Below are 23,253 nucleotides of genomic sequence, written 5' to 3'. Positions count from 1 at the left end.
TGTATTATGACTGCAGGTATTGCGGTCTATGCAAACATGACTCCTTGTAAAAAGGTGTCAGTTTTGTTGCCAGATAGAAGGGTAAAGAACCAATTATCATATTTTTACTGGCAAATGAGGTTCCCATAGTGTAGATGCTTGCCCCGAGCTCTCATACTCTGATGGTGCATTGTCTTTGAGTTGTGCGCCTTTTGGCGTCATCTGGTCCAACCCATATGAGACTAGGCTCTAAGGAAAGCTGTCTCGGGTGTGGATCAATCAACTTTAAGGACAGTGCACATTATCAGAGTTATGTTCTTTTGTTTGTATTATGACTGCAGGTATTGCGGTCTATGCAAACATGACTCCTTGTAAAAAGGTGTCAGTTTTGTTGCCAGATAGAAGGGTAAAGAACCAATTATCATATTTTTACTGGCAAATGAGGTTCCCATAGTGTAGATGCTTGCCCCGAGCTCTCATACTCTGATGGTGCATTGTCTTTGAGTTGTGCGCCTTTTGGCGTCATCTGGTCCAACCCATATGAGACTAGGCTCTAAGGAAAGCTGTCTCGGGTGTGGATCAATCAACTTTAAGGACAGTGCACATTATCAGAGTTATGTTCTTTTGTTTGTATTATGACTGCAGGTATTGCGGTCTATGCAAACATGACTCCTTGTAAAAAGGTGTCAGTTTTGTTGCCAGATAGAAGGGTAAAGAACCAATTATCATATTTTTACTGGCAAATGAGGTTCCCATAGTGTAGATGCTTGCCCCGAGCTCTCATACTCTGATGGTGCATTGTCTTTGAGTTGTGCGCCTTTTGGCGTCATCTGGTCCAACCCATATGAGACTAGGCTCTAAGGAAAGCTGTCTCGGGTGTGGATCAATCAACTTTAAGGACAGTGCACATTATCAGAGTTATGTTCTTTTGTTTGTATTATGACTGCAGGTATTGCGGTCTATGCAAACATGACTCCTTGTAAAAAGGTGTCAGTTTTGTTGCCAGATAGAAGGGTAAAGAACCAATTATCATATTTTTACTGGCAAATGAGGTTCCCATAGTGTAGATGCTTGCCCCGAGCTCTCATACTCTGATGGTGCATTGTCTTTGAGTTGTGCGCCTTTTGGCGTCATCTGGTCCAACCCATATGAGACTAGGCTCTAAGGAAAGCTGTCTCGGGTGTGGATCAATCAACTTTAAGGACAGTGCACATTATCAGAGTTATGTTCTTTTGTTTGTATTATGACTGCAGGTATTGCGGTCTATGCAAACATGACTCCTTGTAAAAAGGTGTCAGTTTTGTTGCCAGATAGAAGGGTAAAGAACCAATTATCATATTTTTACTGGCAAATGAGGTTCCCATAGTGTAGATGCTTGCCCCGAGCTCTCATACTCTGATGGTGCATTGTCTTTGAGTTGTGCGCCTTTTGGCGTCATCTGGTCCAACCCATATGAGACTAGGCTCTAAGGAAAGCTGTCTCGGGTGTGGATCAATCAACTTTAAGGACAGTGCACATTATCAGAGTTATGTTCTTTTGTTTGTATTATGACTGCAGGTATTGCGGTCTATGCAAACATGACTCCTTGTAAAAAGGTGTCAGTTTTGTTGCCAGATAGAAGGGTAAAGAACCAATTATCATATTTTTACTGGCAAATGAGGTTCCCATAGTATAAATCTAGTATACTTAGAAATGAAATGTAATACAACAGAGAGTCGGATAACATAACAGTCAACACCCTACCTGGTTGATTACGTTCTTCCTGAGAATGCTAAATTTGAAAGAGAGATAAAACACAGAACCAGAGACATATAGACAGACATATAAGTAGAGACAGATATCACAGAGATACATAAATCTGGAACGGAACGTGTTGAATTTGTTGTTGTTGTTTGTGCTTGGTAACAACCTCCAAACCCAAGGGTGTGGAAAGGAAGTGGGCGGTGTTATTTTAAACTGGTGAGTTTCCGTGATGATAAATGTTGCCCAGAATATTTGTTCTCAGACGCGATACATGAGCCAGAGATTTTTCTGGGAAATGTAACGAAGGCATACATAGTTATGTGCAGATCAGTTCAGACTGGTACAGACCTGGAACAGATTCTAGATTTGAAGCTTTCGTGACTGCAAGGATTCATACTCTTAGGTTTTTTCGGTAAAGTCACGTAGGTAAAAACATTAAAATTAATAAAAGTAAAATAAAATAAAAATCACGAAGTGTCAAGTAACTTGACACAGCTGTCGTGGCTGTGACGGTTCCACCTGAAGACGGAAGCTTGTGTTGCCTCCGAAACGTCGTGATTTTTATTTATTTTACTTTTATTAATTTTAATGTTTTTACCTACGTGACTTTACCGAAAAAAACCTAAGAGTATGAATACCTGGAACAGAAGTATTATCTACTCTCACGTATCTATTTACTCCAGAATGCAATGTCACTCCACATGGCATCGCAATGGAAAACCCTCCTGAAAAAGAAAGGGTTAAGACTCCCATCTTTATCAGCCATGGTCAATCCACTGCTGGATGAGGGCCTGCCGAAGCTGCTCCCATCCCTTACAATCCAGCGATGTGACAATCTGCCCAGCACCTGCACGCAACTAATTTAATCGCTCCATCTCCTGGACATCTGTGAAAAAGAGCTTCATAGTTAATCGGATTCCTCTAGTCTAAATAACGATTTTCCCCCAACTATGCCTGACCTTCGGGCACCATCCCCCCCCCCCCCATCAATGACGTGTCATGCCCAAAGCCCACTTACTTTTCTTAACAGTATAAATTATATCATTAACCCACGGATGTTCTCTAACACACTTGTTCCTCTGTCCGCCCAAGGCCGTAATTATAATATATATTGGGGGGGACACATCCCCCCAAATAAATATTCAAATATGCACAAAATGTCCCCCCCCCCAATATATTGCTATAAAAATAGCTATGCTATGTAAATAAAAACAACAATTTGATGAACCTTGGCCACAATATCTGGACTTGTCTTCACATAAATCAATGCATAGATTTCTGTTCATATGATTGTGGTTATGATTGTTCTTTATTAATCCCTAATCTCTGCCATTACATACAATGAAACAAGAAATGGTAAAAAAAAGTTAAAACAGAGCAATGTAATACAATACACGATTAGACATTATTGTAAAAAAAAAAGTCCATCCCATGTGTTAGTGAAGTTTAGAATATTTTAGGCAGGAAATTAGTTTCCAAATTTAGATCTTTTTCTGGGTTGGAACCCCCAGACACCCTGGAAGATTTGCCCCCCCCCCACAATGTTGACTCCATGGCTACGGCCTTGTGTCTGCCTCTCAATGAAATTCCAAGTGGGGGTAGCTAAAGCTGCGAGGGCCATTGGCTCTATGAGCAGTTGCCTCTCGTGCCACGAGCCCCACAAACAACAGCAGGCACACGTGAGCTGTACCCAAGGGTGAATTGAATCTAGATCTAGAACAGTCCCAGGGGAGGCAGGTGATGGGTGGGTGGGTGGGGGAGCAGTCCTGAAATGTCAAGCTTTCTTTAAATAGGGCCCTACATTAATAATAATAAAACACGCAATGTATTTCCTCCAGTAAATATCAATAAAATACAAATTTTCAGAGTCTCGGGAGTAGGGGGGGGGCATTCCCCCATCGCTCCCACCTCCCCCCCCACCACCACCCCCACGCCCCTTTGTTCCACCACTGGCAGTACCATTGATTCAAACACAGAGAGCTTAAAACCACAGTATAATATTGTTATTTTTTAAAGATTTATGTTGCCTGGACCAGCTGGATGTGTGTGAATGGTATTTTTTATCTTTCTATCTATCTTCTGACTTTATCTCTCAGGAAGCATAGAAGAGACTATATACACCACTTTTTCTTTCTGGAGGTCATAGTGTCTGCTGGATAGGGTTACACACTGACAGAGACAGAATACACAATAAACATTCAGGACGGTGCTGAAGTGGCCAAACCCACACGATGGCGTGTAATTATAAAACAAGTACGTTTCAAATGAGTTGTTTATAAGCTAAGAGTGAAATGAGTGAAATTTATATTCCTAAAAAAAGAATAGAATTGTATAACTGCAAAATGTCAGAGCAACTGCATTTACAAATTAAGCAATTTCATAACCATTTAATATGTTTTAGTGTGCAGGCATCACTTGGGGAATTTGATTCACTTTGTGAAAAACTGAAAATGAGTGCAGCACTTTCCAACTATTCTCCAAAATTAAATACTAATTTAAAATCAAATACTTGTTACATATTCTTTCTATATTTTGTGGCACGCTTCATTTGGAGTTGTGAGATCAGCCCACGTGCCAATGCTCGGTGGATGATTCAATTGCTGAATGACAAGACATGGTGGCAGCAACTTAGGGAGGCCTTCATCCAGTAGTGGATTGACCATGGCTGTTGCTGATGATGATGATGATATGGGTTTCAGTTTACCAACCCGGTATTTTAGAGAGTTTTGTCACTGTGATGAAGTGATACAGTGATAAAAAATTCACAAGAGAGAACAAATCTCTGACCTGTCAAATGCTGCTATAATGTATTGGTGGTTCTGGGCATCATAAATGATTTTTTTTTATAATCCCACCCTCAAGAAAGTGCAACAAAATAAAACATATGAAGGGCTTTAGAGGAATGTTATAGTTTATAACTTGAACCAAAATGCAAGTAAGGAATGAAGTGATTGAATATGATACAAACCTTGTCATTAGCATTTTACTGCATTATTCCCAAATGAAAAACATATATTTTACAAAACGGCCATTCAAACTGCTCATCGAATTCTAGAGAATTCTGCTTTCAATTGTCTGTAGGTATTTTAATTTTACATTTCAATTTTACTTGGAGATTTTAGGATTCCATAGATTATAGATACAGGCAGTGTGGTTGTGTGTGGCTCGCGCATTATGCTATGAGCTTGACCTGTCAAGTTATATTCCTGGCCCTGGTTAATACCAGTGCCTAGTGATATCTAAACCTCAACGAACGCACGGTGAACGGTGTGGTTGCGGTGAAGTATAGTTAAACAACTCCCATGTGCAAGGCCTTGATCCTTTCAAATTAGTTCAAAATTAATTAGATTTTTTATGAATCGTATATACACGGAAAAATAAAAGTGTGAAAGCATGTCCCCTTAGCTCACTACATAAAATGACACGTCCGCAGACGACTATCAAACAACTCAAATAACGCAGCTATAGTTGAAAATAAACAAAAAAAGGAATGCGAATACTATCTCATCGGCTTTGCAATACTGTAGTGTGAACACAATTGGGCTGCCCATTTTTAATCAGTGCCTCGACTGCTCTCTGCACAGAACTCACAAGTCATACTTGCACAGCTCGCTCAATGTTATCAATTCCTCAGTGGCTCCTTCAGAACACGGACACATGGGCATGGATGCCCCATTAAAATTTACGGCTCTATCTAAAGGGAGAAGCGTAAAGGAGAAAATCAATTGTCTTCGAAGCAGGTAAGACCTAGAAGCCACTGAAAAGCAACCACGCTCGCTCAATCTAAGATACTCTTGGGCCATTTAGAATTACGGCTATATTCACGACATGCTTATTAAAACATTTTCAATGAGTCTAAAGCACCAAGTGTATTCATTTTGAACAAAAACTTGTAAAATTGTGCTCATATTTAGAAGTGTAAAGTCAAAGTGATGCATTGCTCAAATGAGCAATGAAGTGGTGCTCATCTCTCGTTTACAGGCCTGTGCCGCTGGTGGAAACCACATTCATAGAGCGGCTCGCGATTGCAATGGAGCGAGCCGCTCTTTCGACCGCCGAGCTACCTAACCAGATACCGAAGTAGTTGCTAAAATGGCATATTTCAATGTCATTATGAGATATGACAAAGTCAGGAAATGGCACTCGTGGAGATGATGGCAGATGCTCAGGAAAATAGGAACAAAACGCATACGACAAATCTACCACTGCGGAGATGGAGCGAGCCAGTGTTCAGCATATGATTACACTGCTGGATCAAGTGAGATGGTGGCAGCTTGGGAAGGCCTTCATCCAGCAGTGGATTGACCAGTGCTGACGATGATGACGATGATTTGTGAGATGTGCATGGCTTTCGCAATGAGGCTTGAGTGGCCAGAACTTTGCATTGCATTCCATTGTCACGTGAAAAACAAGTGAAGAGTTAATATCTAGAAACAACTGATTTTCCATTCCATTTGATACACACATGTTTAACTGCAAATGCAGTTGGAAAACACACAGACACCAAACAAAAAAGTACGGGAATTGGTAATATGATACAGCCATAACAATATTAAATTTCACGGTTCCGTTACTGCAGAGATCAAGAATTATCTCCTGGTTTTCAGAAAACCATATCCGATCCGGTAGTCTGGACTTAAGGTTAAGCTAGCCATGTATGGCAGATTGTGCTACTAATATCATTAACATTTACCAGCACACACTGAATCGCACATGAATATAAACTAATTACTTTGACAAAAGGGCAGTTAGAAAAAGCACAGCAGCTTACACCACCAGATGAAAATATGTTTTATCAACCGTATTCTAGAGGCTGAATACCATTTTTACTACAAATCGATTTTAAAAGTAATTTGTTCACGACAAATTTTGTTGCAGGGTATGCTCTTATTTTATAATTATTTATGCTTATGCACTGATTTCGATTTCTTTGGCAACGTGGTTGTTTTGACCACGATTTTAGTTTGGTTATTGTTGGCCCTGCTTTCGATTTGCTTTGATTTGTATTAACTGCATCGTTGTATTTTCTTTCTACGTCACTGCTCAATCTTTCTTTGATCCAGGCCACTATTGCAAACGAGATGACCCTCTAGTCATCTCCCCAGTTACACAAGATACACTTGAAACCCAAAATCCATTTTCAAGCACACGTTTATAGCCGTCAATGATAATGATCACGTTGTTTTGTAACAATCGACTGATAAGGAACACAATGTCCTGATGTATGGAACAGTAACATAATTATTATTTGCTGGGCATACATACATGCTCTATTTATACAATGACCGCTTTTAAAAATTATTCCCATTCACGAGTTCACATCACAGCCAGTGCCGACTCAGCACCCCATCCCTCTAGGGCCAATAAAATGAGTACCATCTTGAGGGCACCTTTGGTGGGGTGTCAAGATCGATTTCTCCATGGGAAACAGTTCCAAGCCACAAAACTACAGTGCATTATTGCCACCACTGGCTCAAGACGGTTATAAGTAATTGAGCAAAACCACAATTCATTGTTGGGTTTTTTCAAGCTTTGATCTTGTAAAGACTCCATGTGTGGTGCAATGGCGCAGTGGTTAGCGTGCCGCGCTACGAACCCGGAACATAATGCATTGCATTTCATGGATACACAAATCCAATTTTGAGGAAATAAGATAAGCATTTTTTTCCTTCTAGATATGATAAGACCACATTATTGGCATAGTGTATTTCATACTGCCCATTGAACAGTAAACCTTCATTTACATTTTTTTAATAACAGACATCTCATTCAGTTACACTTATTTTACAGCGGTTTGAGAATCAGACATAAGGGCATGAGAGTTCCATCATGCATCACAAAACCAGAAAAATCATGCATGCACAACGCTTGCCAACGTGCATTTGACTTTGCACAAAAAGCAGTTCTAAGGAAATTCGTTTTAAATCTAGATGATTTAAAAGTGCAAATCTCCAGTGGCTTCCTAACCGGAACAGCGTTCCAGAAGGCCGCACAAGCGCATCTGAAAGCGCGCGATGCAGTAGCCGCCTTTATCATACCCCACGTTAACCGCAGGCAGACACGTGGATACAAAGACGAACAGACGAACAGAGCCGATGCATTATCACTTTCAGTCGCGGTTTGGAAAGTGTTAAAAGCCATTGTCATGCCTAACAGCAGCAACCATATTAATAAGAATCGTAGATGCCACATCAGCAGCAGCAGCAGCAGAAAAAAAAGACACGTAGCATTAAAAACATTGCTATGATTTTCAGCCCAATAAAGTATCCATCAGAACTCAAAGCAAGAATAAAAGATTAAGGAGCATCGTGTTCTGGAGAGCAAAAAAAACATTCAATGTGATGCCATGCGGATACGAAACAGGAGAATTGTTTTACTGTATACCATACATCGTTTCCCTTGGTGTAAAAAAAACCCAAAACCAAAACAAAGGACGAGAACTCTTGACAACATTTACAACACCAGTTCAAAACAAATTGCCTAGCAACACCGAGGTCCGTGTTGCAGGGCATATGGATCCAATTAAATTTCCTGAGCAGTGGAGCGCCTCAGAGGACAGAGTTCACAATTCGAAGGGAATCGCTTTGACATGACACACAGTTTCAATTATTTGTTTTTCGCTTGTGCTGTTAATTTGCCTATGCAAACACGACTACATGTGTATCGTCAATCTAACCAGGCTCACTGTGAACTGGACCTAAGTAAAAAAAAAATAGTCGAGGCAGTACTTTGTAGGTATGCGTGGGCCAATAGAAAAGTAATGCGAAGCCAATAGTCATATGTTGAACGTTTCTGTCATTTAAGAACATGCAGTGATATGAAAATGTTTTTGAAAGTGCTACGCCAGTTGTTTTAATACACTTTGACCCTGCCTTAATATTCCGTGCAAGTGATAACAAAGAATGGCCGATGCCCCAGAGCTTCACATCATAAAATTGTAATATTAAAGCTCTAAATACAGTCATACATTTTACTTGCCACGTTGGGTTTAACTATAGAAAATGAGAAAAACATCCCATTGAGATATGTCTATGATTAACTGTGCCGCATCAGCAGAAATTTCAAAGAGAGGAAAAAACGTCTCAAGAATTAAAATATGTGCCGAACAAAAGGCAATATAATGTCCATGTTTCAGTTTTCCTTCACTGACATTTCAGTGTATATTGCATGTGTTTATTTGATCTGGTTGGATAATCACATAAATGTGTAAATAGTGAATGTGCACTTTAGTCTAAACAAATATAAAATATACTCTGATCTGTGCATGATTGTCTGAACATAATCATGCTTCCCCCTGTCTTAAATAAGCCAAAAAATATAAAAGTCTGTGTTGCGTTGAACAGGACTCCGTCATTTGTATTGAGTGAGCCTGCTGAGAACATCTGGAAATCCCACAGCATTTGTTCGAAAAGACTGACTCTGCTAATGAAATGCAGTGTTGAAGACCAGTCAAGGATGTGATTGCGTCAACAAATGTTGCGGGAAAATATTGGTCTGGGAAGCCAATAGGCCCGCAGGACTAAAACATATCTTTTACGTTCTGTTCATGTATCTCAGAGTGCATTCCTTCCAGTATGCGAGGAATCAACCACACCCAGCCACGCCACGCTCCAATTCTATAAATTCACAGTAATCATGCATCGTTGGGCCAGTCGGCATCGCGTATCCCTCGACTACTTCCTGTCCGCATCCTGAAAACCTTTACCATCCTCCCCCTTTACTAACTTCACCCCTCACTTTCCCTATCATCACCCTTCCATGCAATCCCTTCCCCTCCCCAACACTCGAACGCCATCCCTTTTCCCCATCAGCCGATACTCATGTACTATTTTAGAATTCTTGTAAAGCACTTTGACGAAAGCGCTCTATAAAATCCTAGATAAGTTAAGATGTGGTTGGAACCGTTGGACCAACATTGGCACAACATTGGTCCAATGTTCCACGCGTACTGGGGCAATGACAATTCAGTGCAGTAATTCAATTCAAGAGTCAGTGATTCGGTCTTGTTTTCACCTCATTTAAACTCGTTGTCTCGACATTAGCTATAATTGTCATGTAAGATGCCGAGCATGCAAATAGTCAAGTCATAGGGGCGGGTGCGCTAATTTCCTATTTACAGCCCTGAGCAACTGATGTAAATTCTGCATTCCCATAGTGACGACTCATCTATCCATAGGACAACCATTGTTGACTTCAACTTTATCCATAGGACAAAGTGGAAGCAATACCTCAATCAGGGATTGAACTCGCAACCTTCCGACTGCGAGCCACTTCTCTATACCGCCGAGCCACCTGGTCGGTTTGTAAATAACGGGACTCTTCCACGCACAATTCACTTGGCGAGCAGATGTGCAGTGCCGAGCACAGTGTGCTGGGAAAATATGAACAGCTGGGACATTTCTTTAAAATAAATCACAGTTACAATGGGCTGTGAACTTGTTGACCTGAGCTCAATTCGCAGGCATTAGCAAGTGACACCTGAACCATTTCTGGGTTCCCTGTCTTCAACAAGCAGCACTGAGCAATACGGTGACGTGAAGCAATTCCCATGAGCAGCAATCTGGGGGGAACCGTCGTACAAAAGTGTGTTGACAAACTATGGCAAATTATCGTCATTAATGATCATATCCTCAACATTAGATTTTAAATAGGTGAATTAAAGCATCGTTACTCATTTTGTCAGTGAAAGTCAACTGTTCAGCTACTGAAGTTTGATCATAGCGGGCATTCAGCAGGAAAGTAAACTCCAATGCTGCTTAACAATGCTTTTATCTATTAATACTGGGAAATGCATTCGTTAGACCACAAGTACCGACTCTACAACCACAATATAAAATGTAACCACAGGTCATTGCTAAGAAAGAATGTATTTATCTAGCCTTGGAACGACCGTCACATGATATTTACAACCTGGGAGTAAATAAGCCTCTGGCGTTCATTGTCCCTTCAAATGCACAACACTCAATGAAGCTGCGCTTGTCAGAAGATAGGCAACACAATCCCAGTTCCCCTATGCAGGAACACACTTCAAACCCAGTGCTCACACCACCCCTGAAGTCTGTCTCACTGCCAGATGTAGCATGGCTCAAACTGTGTGCTATGAAATGTTCTCAAATGCCTGCTACTGTATTCTTGCACACACAGACACATCTTCAAAGACACAATAACAACATTATAGCCAGCTGATGTTTGGAGAAATTTCAGTGTGGACCAGCTGCATAAGCATTACTGATGTGCTCTCCAATGGGATTTGTCGGGTCGTACTTCATATGTTGGCGTTTCACTCCACATGCTGGGAGCTTCTTGAATTATTGAATATTGAACATTCAATATTCAGCAAGTGAATATTCAGGGACTGAAAAAAGTTCCCAGCCACATGACGTGAAACATCAGACATCGCGTGGAGCGCTCAGTGCAATCTAAACACCCGTCTCAGAATCAGAATCTTTATTTATCCTGCATTAATCCGATGAGATATGACGCTCTTTTTCATATATGTCCAATAGGGACGGGTAAGCCAGTCGGATAGCCGTATATCCGGTTTGAAACCTATTCGTGCTGCAGCCCATGTCCACTGCCATTACCCCCACTGCAGAAATATCAAATTTATAGGAACCATTATGAACAGTTCCGAAATAAACATTCGGTATTTTGACAAATGCCTGTATGGCGTGTTGTCGCATATATCGGCCCACTTCAACTACTGTATATGACACAACCGCGAAAACCTACGCATGTATACGAGTCATTATTATTTAAGCATCCCATCAGTGAATGTATAGATGTACAGTAAAGAAAAGAAACCCTCGAAATAACTCCGAATAAACTACAAGGGTACAGTTAAGTCGCTTTTAACGTAGACGGAGGTTGCAATTCAGCTCCAGCATTTGTTATTTTTGGCAGATGTAAGCTCTCCGTGTTTATTGGTGGTGGGAGATGGGGAACGCTGGCCAAGAGAGTGATTAGCCAGCTTAAAAAAAAACATGGTAATGGTTGTGCTTGAAGCGTGTTTGACAGACAAGGTGATATGGCCTTTGCGACATTGCATGGGGGAGGGCATTCCGAGGCTGGCTAGGGAGTCAGACGGTGTCAAGGTTGTAGGCTCGAGTGATTAACAGAATGAAATGGATTGATTACTGCCTCAAATAATTGTGTTCAAAAAGGCCATTCTTAGGCAATCATTCGAACGGGTAACCACGTGGGTATGCCCGGTCAAATCGGATTAAAATAGCAAAAGCAATAGAGGCAGCTTGGGTTATTATATATAAACACTGTAGCATCTTCAAGCATACACATAATCCATCACAAGCCCCAAGCCTTAGTAGGATGTTTGCCAAATTATTGGTTTATGGCGATCCTGTGTGTGGTTTTTTTAATAACAGATTTTACAAAAAATGTAAATACATATGTGAAATTTAGGCTGTTATATATATAAAAAAAATTTGAAAAAAAAAATCTACAAATCAAAAAAACAAAACAGTAAACACAAGACTACAACATTTTTATTATAAAGAACTCATTGGGGACTCAAATCGCAACCCCAATTGGTGACAATTCATTGAACCAGAAGGAGAAAATCATTGTAGTCATGGTGGAAAGAGATGTACACGGTTGTAAATTTTTATGCAATAATTATGAACCACACTTTATCATGCATTTAACAATCCTATTCCAAACAACCTTACAATATGCACACCATTCATACATATGTATGTTGGACTCCTATTCGTACTGCACAAAGACTTCTGTGCTATTCAGAGGTCCGGGGGAAGGACAACAAATTGAATACAAAAATATGTCATAAAGAAATGAATTTTCAATTTAGATTTAACAGTGCATAGCTCCAGCGGCACTAATGAAGAGAGTGAATACACTATGTAACACGAGTTTTGTTCCTGGGTAGTAAGTGTTTTTTCTAATTGCTTATGCCTCAAAACAATAGAAAATGTCTATTATTCCCCACAAACTTTGCTGTTGTGACCAGGACTTTATATGAAAGAATGACACAAATGCACACGACTTCTCATTGAAAATATGTACATTTCAAAATATCACTGTTCTGGCCACAAATAGCCATTTACTGTACTTTTGAGGCATAAGCAAGTAGGAAATAACACTTCCTACGGAAGAAAATATATATATAGTTTATTGTTACACAGTGTTATCAGTAACCAGGTGTCATACATCATCCATGACAGTCGTGTGCTTTATTTAGCAAGCGTTTCAAAGAGACTCGTGGAACTCTTGCGCTCATGATGGGTTCTCAATCTACTTTTTAAAATTGCTCTACTCTGGCTGTGACGGGTGGAGCGGTGGCACTGTGTTTAGCATGCCTCGCTATGAACCCAAAGACTCAAGTTTGATTCCTGGCCACTACTAACATCATTGGCAAGTGATATCGGAACTAGTCCTTTCCCTTCCCACCACCATGTACCTCTCTACCAACCTCCGATTAGCACGGTTGCCTACGTACGGTGCGAAAGAAGTTCAACATACATACAGCCTGCATTAACCAGCATGGTTGGGTATGCTAAAACAAAATCTATTAACAACATAGCAAAGGGGAGGCATTTTTCCATTTCTGAATTGAGCATGGATAGATGGATACGGCTACCGTTGTTATTTACACAAGTTTCTGAGGATACTAGCGTAGTGTAACGGTTAGCACACTGGACGTGCCATCGATTCGTTCCCAGTGCGGCGGGTTCAAACGACGGTGCAAGTTGCTTGGATCCCCCGTGCCTCGATCCATCCACCCACTGTTAGTCGATGGGCAGGTTGCGCGTAGTGGGGGGCGAACCGTGGGGACTCCCGCGTCTTGAAAGTTGTCTGGCCAGTGTCGAAGAAGAGGCCAAAATACCTTCTCTTGGAGGAGGCTCTAGAGCTCCCCTCTAGTAGAAGCTCCCTGCTCACAGCGGCGGCACAATAAAGCAATTGCAAAGCCGCACCTTCACCTTGGCTGGTTTACGATACATGCGAGCGCGCGCTGCGTTCCACATCGAATGTCGAATCTCGCACGTGGGGCTTACCCGGTTGATGGTGCCATGATGCAGCCGCCCTGCTCCGAGTTGGCTTGGCAGTGGCACCTGCGCTCTGGCGTGTCGTGGTTCATGCCGAAGTTGTGGCCCATCTCGTGGGCCATGGTGGCCGCCAGTCCCACAGGGTTCACCGCGTGGTCCTGAGCGAGCGGACGGAGCAAAACAATACTGCTTGGCCAGTCCGCATTAAACAGAATGAGCGTTTGAGGACCGCGTACCATTGCTCATTGGCAGCGCTGAGGTCGAGGTGACATTGATCGATAATACCGATAACTGGAAATAAAGTTTAACACGTAGGCTTTCGCGACCAATATCATCCATAATAGAGGTTTTTTTGGGTTAGATCTCGTAAATATATAAATGTGTCATTAGAACCCGCCACCACCAACTAGTAAGGGTTGTCACGTAAACAGAACATGCCAATTCGTAACTAGTACAGCACACCGGTGTGTTGGAGAGCCAAGCCACAACATTTACAAACTGGCATCATCGCTTGATGAAGCTAGTTGTAATTACTGGCGAAACGTCGTACTCAGATTGTAAATGTTGTGGCTTGGCTCTCCAACACACCGGTGTGCTGTACTAGTGACGAATTGGCCACGTTCTGTTTACGTGACAACCCTTACTAGTTGGCTGTGTCGGGTGGTGGCGGGTTTTAACGACAGATTTATATATTTACGCGATCTAACCCAAAAAAAAACTCTATTATGGATAGAAATAAAGTGTTCAGAGTTTAGCATTTTTGTGTTCCACAATATATTTTTAAATAAATAAATTCTGCCCACATTCTGGAGATGGGTGTTAATAAAAAATACATGATGGTGTCAGAGGTTTTTTTTTAATCCACCAATTTATTTTACCGTCATTGCACATAATGTAAAATAAGTGGTGATTGACACGCTCCGATTACGCACATTAGAACACCGTTCCAGTGCCCGGCACTCGGGGAAATTAGCTTCTGCATTACAAACTTGCATTTATAATTATATAAATTTGTATCTGTGCTTATAGACGGAGGGGGACTGGGTGGAGGCGGTATGAAATAGAGAAGAGCGAACAACAGTGAGTGATGATACGGGGTCCTTAAACCACATACAAGCATATCGTGGGACCTCCTTTGCCAGTACCAAAATATACTAATAGGGGTTTTCCCCTTTTTTTGGCAACAAAAACTGACACCTTTTGCAAGGAATCATGCTTACATTAACCACAATACTTGCAGTCGAATGCAAAGGAGGTCCCATGATGTAGCTGCTCACCCCGAGCTCTCATTACTCTGATAGTGCGTTGTCTTTGAACTGTGCGCCTTTTGGCGTAATCTGGTCGAACACCATATGAGACTAGGCTCTAAAGAAAGCTGTCTCTGGTGTGGACCAATCAGTTTCAAAGACAATGCATAAATTATCAGAGTATTGTTTTTTTTTGCATTTGACTGCACGTATTGTGGTTAATGTAAGCATGATTCCTTGTTGCCAAAAAAGCGGAAAAACCCTATTAGCACAAACAAGCAGTCAACATTTTCTCACGAACATACAACAGCACGGGTCAATGCCACGTAGCTAACCAGCCCATGCATACCACCGTCCGATAGATACCACCCCACCCCGCCCCGCCCTCCCTTTTTTGTTGAGAAAAGTTATTTTTAAGGGTACGGTGGGCAGAGATGCGGAGAATTTGAGTGACCACTTATGGAAACCAGATGTAATGCAAGCACCAAAATCTAGTTTGTTCACACAGTAGTCACCGACATGCTCCATTGACATTAGAACCGTACCCAGAGCCTCGTTGGAGGTGGGAACGAAAAAAATTAGATTTTCCCTCCCCAACCCAATGCGTTATATTGGACAACCACAGCCGAAAGGACAGCTCTACCCAAAGCTGCCATCCTGGGACAACCAAAGTGTCCAGACGGGAGCGGTTGGTAAAAGTGCGAGATGAACGCCACACTGCCAGCAACCCCCCCACCCCATCCACCGCGCTGTCCAGCTGGGGTGAGTTCACGAGGTCTTCGTCCAGCTGGTCTGGACAAGGGAACCTATCGAAATATTTCCCCCGTGTGGGGGTCCCGATTGTTTAACAGGCACCAGTGAAGAGCCCGGATGTGCAAACCTGGCCCACCGCAGCTTCTCGACCGTCGCAGCCACGTGGCCTAGGATTATCAGGGATTTACTCGCTTGACCTCGCTTGTCCTCAGGGAATATGGGCAAGGACGAGACTGATGAGAGTGGAAGCCAAAGGAGAGACTATGCCCGACAGCAGGTCTATGACAGAGATGGAGCAATTAAATATAATCCTAAACGAAACTCTTTTTTTATTTTACCAGGTAAGGCCCACTGATCTATATAGCTTTTTTCAGAAGTGATCTGGCCACAAATGAAAGCTTAACGAAGTGGCTTATCATGTGTAAATGCATAGCAGCCAAATATTATAAATGTATGTTTCCAAGTGTGGAGAGAAAAACCGGAGGAGCTGTTGAAAAATCCACCTGACCACGGGGAGAACATGCAAACTCCAAATATACAGCAGGCGTCAGGGCTGGGATCGAACCCATGGCTCCTGTATACCAGGTGAGGTAGTCAACATCTCGCCACCGTGTGCATGAGCTACAGGGGTTGATGCATCGAAAGACTGAGAGATGGCAACTATTTGCAGACACCTTTTACCTGCAGTGGATAAATCAAGGCTGACATAAAATGAATATATCTATATTCATGAGTGCACGTCACTCTTTCAACAGCAGCATACATGGCAAGAATAAACACACCGTGTGAGCACATTATAAGAAATGTAAAAATTCCCGTTGTAAAATATTAGTAAGCAGCCAAGCGTGCAGGTAAATAAGAGTGGATAGCAAAAATAGGATAATTGCTGTATGAATAAGACCAAATGCAATCTAGCCTTCATTGTTGTAAAAATCTTTTAAACAAACCGCACGTTCCAATTTTGTTCACAAACATCCAGCCTGTTGGGCTAAATTGGACCACGCTCTGAGACACTACAGCACATTGCCAATTATGCCAATGCTGCAAACGTATGATAGATGCTACTTAAATATGTTCCGTTGTACTTCACACTATATTTAAAGCCACTAGCCCCACTATTGCAAACAAGCTACGCTTGAAATACACCGAAAAATAACACATGCAGAAAATCTACAGCATCGGTATAAAATAGGAAATCTGTTCAAACGATAGGCAAGGGTGCTTAAAATGTACTATGTGAGGGTACATGGAATATGTATTCTTTGTCCTGCTTCTGTGAAGTGATTGAAATAACTCAGATTATTTAGAGCCAAATTTTGGTAGAGTGATGTTTGTTTAAAACTATACGTACAGGATGACCCAGCCACGTTGGCTGTGCACAGCTTTCCCATCACTGAAGCAATGCCGTCCATCTGATTTATGGCTTCCAGCTTTGCACACTATTTATTTCAACATCCTCTGCTCTATCCATGCTAGGCGGCTGTAACCCGACCTAAATAAAACATTTACACTCAGGGATTCAAAAACATTTCAGCAGAAAAAGGCTTAAGATGAAATAAAATATTGCTTTGTCCTCAAGATATATGCACCGCTTCAAAATGTTGATCAAGAATCTCAGACATTTGTTAAAATTACAATTTCTTAAACTGTCACTTAGTCCATGGGCTATGGTGCTAATTGGTGTCACCTCAGGTAGCAAAACTTTAGCCCTACTCATTTATTTATATGGATAATAAGGGTGAATATTTGAAAACCCACTCTTTCAAATGGCGATGACATATTCGCTGCTATTGACCACATGAATCGAATTCATGACGAAAGCATGTACTATATATAAGCCATCTTGTGGGCACGTATATATCTGTATTGTAGTGCTGGCCTTAATAGGTGCTTGCAAACATTACTTGCCTCAACAATCCTAGGGGTGTTTTTGTGCTGTGATAGCGATGGTACAGTGCGACACTACAATTGTGGAGCGATATCGCAGTGGTTAGTGTTCTGCACTGAAAACCCAGTGACTTGGGTACAATTCACTCGTGGAAAGTTGTATATGAACATGGTTTGGGTCTCCCTTGGGTCTATTCAAGTAGACAGTGCAGCATGTAAGTATACGCATTGGGGACAAAAGTAGCTGGGGGTTGTCCAGGCCACACCATTGCCTCATACGCTCTGTGAACAGCGCTCGCCCCAGCAACCAATAAGGTTTTAACTGAGGATCTTTTTCTTCTCTGTATTATGGTGCCAAATGTTACCCACATGTATGTGTTTTTTTAAGGCACTCTGATTGCCGTGGTAAATTACCACTTATATAAACTCACCACGATTGCCATCAATGGTGCTTCACACGCCATAAAAACATATATCAGGACAATGTTCATAGCAATAGGCTTCACACTTTCTTTGGTGACCGAAAAGTGCAATTTGGCTCAAGTGCTGCCCGGTTAATGTCTTCCCTCTGTTGTGTGCCAGTGTTTGTGATAGGCATGATGAGCTTAGTTTTGCTTAATTTCAACTTTTTAAAGACACGACTCAGTGGATCAGTTCATATGCATGCTCATTGGATGCTTTTGAATGGCTGGAATGAAAGTCAAATAGCGGGTAAGGAAACAAAAAGAAAAGAAAAAATTCCCCTCTTTGTGGGAAGTTTGACATTTGGAACTGAGGTGACAACCTGTGCACAAAAATTACTATTCCAGTGGAGAATTGAGAATGGCTGGAATAATTTAGTTCAACCTTTTTATTTTATTTTAAAGAATTCACAAAAGCTTTAAAAAGTTAACCTAACATATAAAGGAAATGTTGTATTGCTTGCAATATTTTTCTTTGCCGATGTAAATGTGCCAACGGGAACCCTGTACGTACTCTTGTGACATTACTTAAAAAGAACCACGAGGAAATTGTGTTTGTTTCCTTGGGACAGCCTGGCCATCCCGGGTTGGAGGTGAGCAATGAGTTTATTTTTGCAGGCGTAAGAAAGAAGGGAAACAGACATTTGTTTTTTTTACTTTGGCAGGCAACACTGGGCAATTGTGATAACAACCACGTATTGTACCCAAGCTTGGTGTCAAGATAGGCTACAACGGGAAGCAGCTGGGTGAAGAATCACATTGGACGCCACCCGCCCCTCCCCTGGCACATCCTGGAAATTATGAAATTACTAAATGTCACCACATCCCATTCCCACCAACCACTCTGGCTGATCCACACTGCCCCCCCTGCCCCTCCCAGCTGCACATTCATTGAATGAACATCACGTGCCATTACCTCTTCCCTTGGGACATGGAGCCAGGGAGGAAATAAAGTAATAAATAATTGAACCGTTACTTTTTTTTTTACAATACCAAAAATGGTGTGGAAATCTACATGTTATTTTAGTTTCATTTCCAGAGTTAGATAAAATACTATGGAATGAATGCAAATTAATAATAAAAAAAAGACATTTATTGGAGGTTAAATGGTATTGGAATATTAATGACAATCTTTTATCAGCCTTGGTAAATCCACTGCTCGATAAAAAAAAAAACCTACCCACATGGCCACCATCTCTCTCACGATCGCACGACAATCCACCCAATGCTCGCACACAAGTTGATTGTACTGCTCTATCTCCCAGCGGGACGCAATTTGGGACGTGTTCCGTTCCCCGGCTGTCATTTTGCTTCACCATCTGCCATTATCCGTTCCGGCAACGTGTCCTGCCCAAACCCACTTCCTTTTCGAGAATAGTTTTAATGATGTAATTAACCTTACGTATGTTCTCCAAGCCATATGTTCCTCTCTCTGTCTCAAAGTGTAATTTAAAGCTTGCATCTCTCCACACTTCATCATTCACTCTTCGGTTTTTTGTTAGATTTTTTTTTGTTAGTGTCCATATTACTGGCCCATATACTCTTCTCGGTAGTTCACACCAATGGGAAAAAAAACTTTCTTTTTTCAGGGAAGAACATTTAGATTTGTATAGGTATGAATAAATTAAATTACTGATGTGAGACACATTAGCTGATATTTGCATGAACCTGAAATGAATAAACAACAGGTAACCAGCAAATATACTTCTGTGAGCTTCCTCATATATCAGGTTACATAAAGGAGGACTTCTACAGCAGATCAAGAAGCACTTTATTCAACCAGACTCAAAATAATGTGGGATCCAGCCAGATCGCAAACCATTTTTCTCATTCTTCAGATATTTTATTTTCAGCCCTTAGACCCGACTCTCGCAAAATTAATTGTAAAAATAGCGACCATCATACAAAGTTGTGCATACACGCAAGCGCTATCTTCTTCGGTGAAACGTGAAATTCCTTATGAGGAATTTTAAAAAAGATAACTCTCAGTACGACAGTGACGATGGACAAAACACCTGGAAGTGATAATAAGCAGAATATGACAGCAATTACATCATGCGTGCCAAGTAAACGAGTATGAACATGCCTATTTCTAAATATCTTTTGATTAAACTAAATGTTTCCCTTTTTTAGCGGTACTGTCACGCACATTGCGCATAACACAGCGCGCATCACATTGGAAATTTGCCATTTCCATGTGGAGGGCACACACGTAAAATGGTTATTTAAGCGTACAGTGTGACTTAGCTTTGGGAGATACAATTTTAGGAATCTCCAAGAGAAACCTCCATTACATTGACAGCACAGTCATCCGAATAGATTGAACGTTTCTGGTTTCGGCCGATGAATGCTGATGTTGCACGCTGATTTTGTGTGTGTGTGTGAGAGAGAGAGACCAACCAGGGGCACTCTGGCATTATTCTCACCATGTTTACTCCACCCGACTGCTCAGCACTGCACATGCTCATGAGAGGGGCCATCCCAATGGTGGTGCCTTGAAAGGAAATTCCTCTGTTAAAGGGGAGGGGGGGGGGAAGAAATGACAAAACAATCACATAAGCAATAGAGAGGCATGTTATTGCTTAATGTCTCGGAAAAAATGGTTGTGGGGTTTAATGTGTGTCTGTTACAGTTCTGTTATTAGCAGTTACGGAGTGTTATGTAAAAACTCGCTGATCGCCGTGGTGGAGCGCAGTGGGCAAAATGTGGCAAAGGTTAAGGTGCGGCCCTACAATGTATCTGCTCGTGCCACTGCTGGCAGAATAGCCTCCAACTACACGAGAATGAGCGATAAAGAGACGCTATATCAAGGTATTTAGCCTACTTGTCAGTGCTGGCGAGGTGTCTGAGAAGTAGGTTTGGAGTTCCTGCCCGTCACTCCACCATGTGCAACCTACCGAACGACTACACTGTATTCTTGGGTTTTTTCAGTAACGTCACGTAGGTAAAAAATGTAACCTAAAATTAATTAAAGTAAAATAAAAATCACGACGTTTCAGAGGCAACACAAGCTTCCGTCTTCAGGTGGAAGCTTAACATTTTTTTTTAAATTAATATTAATAAAAGTTAAATAAAAATCACGACGTTTCCGAGGCAACACAAGCTTCCGTCTTCAGGTGGAAGCTTGTGTTGCCTCCGAAACGTCGTGATTTTTATTTGACTTTTATTAATTTTAGTAAAAAAAAATTACCTACGTGACTTTACAGAAAACCCCAAGAATATGAATCCTTGCAGTCACGAAAGCTTCAAATCTAGAATACGCTGTACCCATTTGTACTGCTGGGGAGGGGGTTGAAAATACTTACACTTTTTTTCTGGGAGATTCAATCTACACTTGATAACCACTACACCACATTTTTCTGTGTGATAAGATATTTTTTTTATATCTTTATGTGAAGATACTGAGCAAAGGATAGTTTATTTCATTATTGTATTTTCAGAGTTTCAAGTGATATTGATACATTACATTCAGTATTTGAAGAAGCAGTGAAGTGAACTAAGTATGCAGAATTTAAGTTTACATCGATATTTGAGTTTCAAATATATGCAGGATAGATTCAGTTCAAATTAGTAAATTAAGGTGTTTCTAATTTGCAATAAAATTGGGGTGTTCTATATTAACACCTTTCTTTGCCAATATACATTTATTTAAATTGCCAAGCAGGAATAATGAGTCATGCAAATTAAACACCAAAGGCTTTAAGAGTTATATAATGAAAATTAATGAAAAGTATTTTGGGGGCCACATTAAGAGCGAAACCATTATGAAAATAAACAGACCGCGTTTTTGTTTATATAAAAAAATCAAGGCTATGGAAATTTCCAATTTTTGCTTTATATTGTTGTGCCTGAAGGGATTTATATTTTTAAAAACATGTAATTTTACTTGGACAATTTTGAGCTGGGCATCTGTTGAATCTACAGTCTAGCTGGAAGCTAGAAATTACAATGTCTCTCAGCTTAAAAAACAAACATCAACATTGGCAAACGGCCATGTTTTTGGTAGACCCAAATAAGATACTAACCTTGACTTAAACCTTTCGTGACTGCAGGAATTAATATTCTTTTGGTCTTTCGGTAAAGTCACATAGATAGGTTCAAAGGAAATAACAAAATAATCACAAAAATCTACGACGTTTCGATCACAACACAAGCGATCGTCATCAGAACGATACATCTACGTGACTTTACCGAAAGATCCCAAAGAATAAGTAACTAACCTGTGCTACTGTGGGATTTCTTTAAATTGTGATGGGAAAATGTCATGAGAAACAACTGCTATTAACAGCACAACGGGAGCATCTTTTGCATTTACTACCTCCCACTCCCTGCCGAGAGACACTGCACTGAGATAGTCTGCAGAATCTCAGCGGTGTCTGTTGTGTGTGCCCTGCTGGAGAGTGGTGGCACAGCGGTTAGTGCACTGCGCTAAAGCACCTGACAGCTCGAGTATGATTCCTGGCCACGTTGAACATTAGTAGCAATTATGTGAGCCAGCTCTAGGCCTCCCCTCTTAGTCGAATTAGCCTCAAATTACTACCTGATACGGTGTGTTACACATCAGTACTGATCAGACAAAGGCGGGTCGGGCATTGCACTGGCCACACCAACTCATCCTGTGTTGTGCCGGCCTTATCAGGTGCTCGCTAATTGCAATTGCCACCAGTCTGTGCGTCTGTAGGGCAATCTTTATCTTCGCCCTGCTACTTACGTCACGAGCTGCGCATTGTCGTGCTTCTTGCGAGTGAGCAGCTGCTTCTTGCGCCAGTCGAGAAATTCGTAGAGCGTGGAACTCGCATCGACAGTCACCGCACTCTTGTCACTATCTGTCCACACCTCCACTCCAACCAGCGCGATCCGAATGTTCAGCGAGCGGTAATACTGACAAAAAAACCCAACGAGAGAAGATTAAAATCCTGTATATTTTATGAGGCCAATATATGCTTATTTATGAGCACCTTGTGAATCCAAGCGTGTGAGAAATGCACTTTAAGGAAATGACCTCTGCTAATTTATTAGCACGGTTTAAACATATTCACATTATTAGGTAGACGTTACCTCCAACTGACTTATGGCTACCAATCTGTACAAAAATTAAGAGTCGGTCGAGATGAAAAATTACACTCACCGATATCTCTTACCAGTCTATATTGTACGTGGGTA

General features: G+C 41.3%; 1 protein-coding gene across 1 annotated transcript in view; it reads right to left on the bottom strand.

Annotated features, from left to right (window-relative positions):
* The window catches only part of LOC144717606 (disintegrin and metalloproteinase domain-containing protein 12-like), a 169,660-nt gene that overhangs the window by 39,110 nt on the left and 107,297 nt on the right, over positions 1-23,253 (bottom strand). Inside the window, exons 9-11 of the mRNA XM_078593103.1 lie at positions 22,802-22,971; positions 20,517-20,601; positions 13,752-13,900 (exon numbers count right to left, since the gene is read on the bottom strand). Coding sequence (XP_078449229.1) covers positions 13,752-13,900; positions 20,517-20,601; positions 22,802-22,971 — 404 coding nt within the window. The remainder of the gene's footprint in view (positions 1-13,751; positions 13,901-20,516; positions 20,602-22,801; positions 22,972-23,253) is intronic.

The sequence above is a fragment of the Lampetra planeri genome, chromosome 4 (genome assembly GCF_965212315.1).
Source record: "Lampetra planeri chromosome 4, kcLamPlan1.2.h2, whole genome shotgun sequence".
Classification (NCBI taxonomy): domain Eukaryota; kingdom Metazoa; phylum Chordata; class Hyperoartia; order Petromyzontiformes; family Petromyzontidae; genus Lampetra; species Lampetra planeri.
Note: the sequence above shows the minus strand (reverse complement) of the source record. Positions and strands in the feature narration are given on the sequence as shown.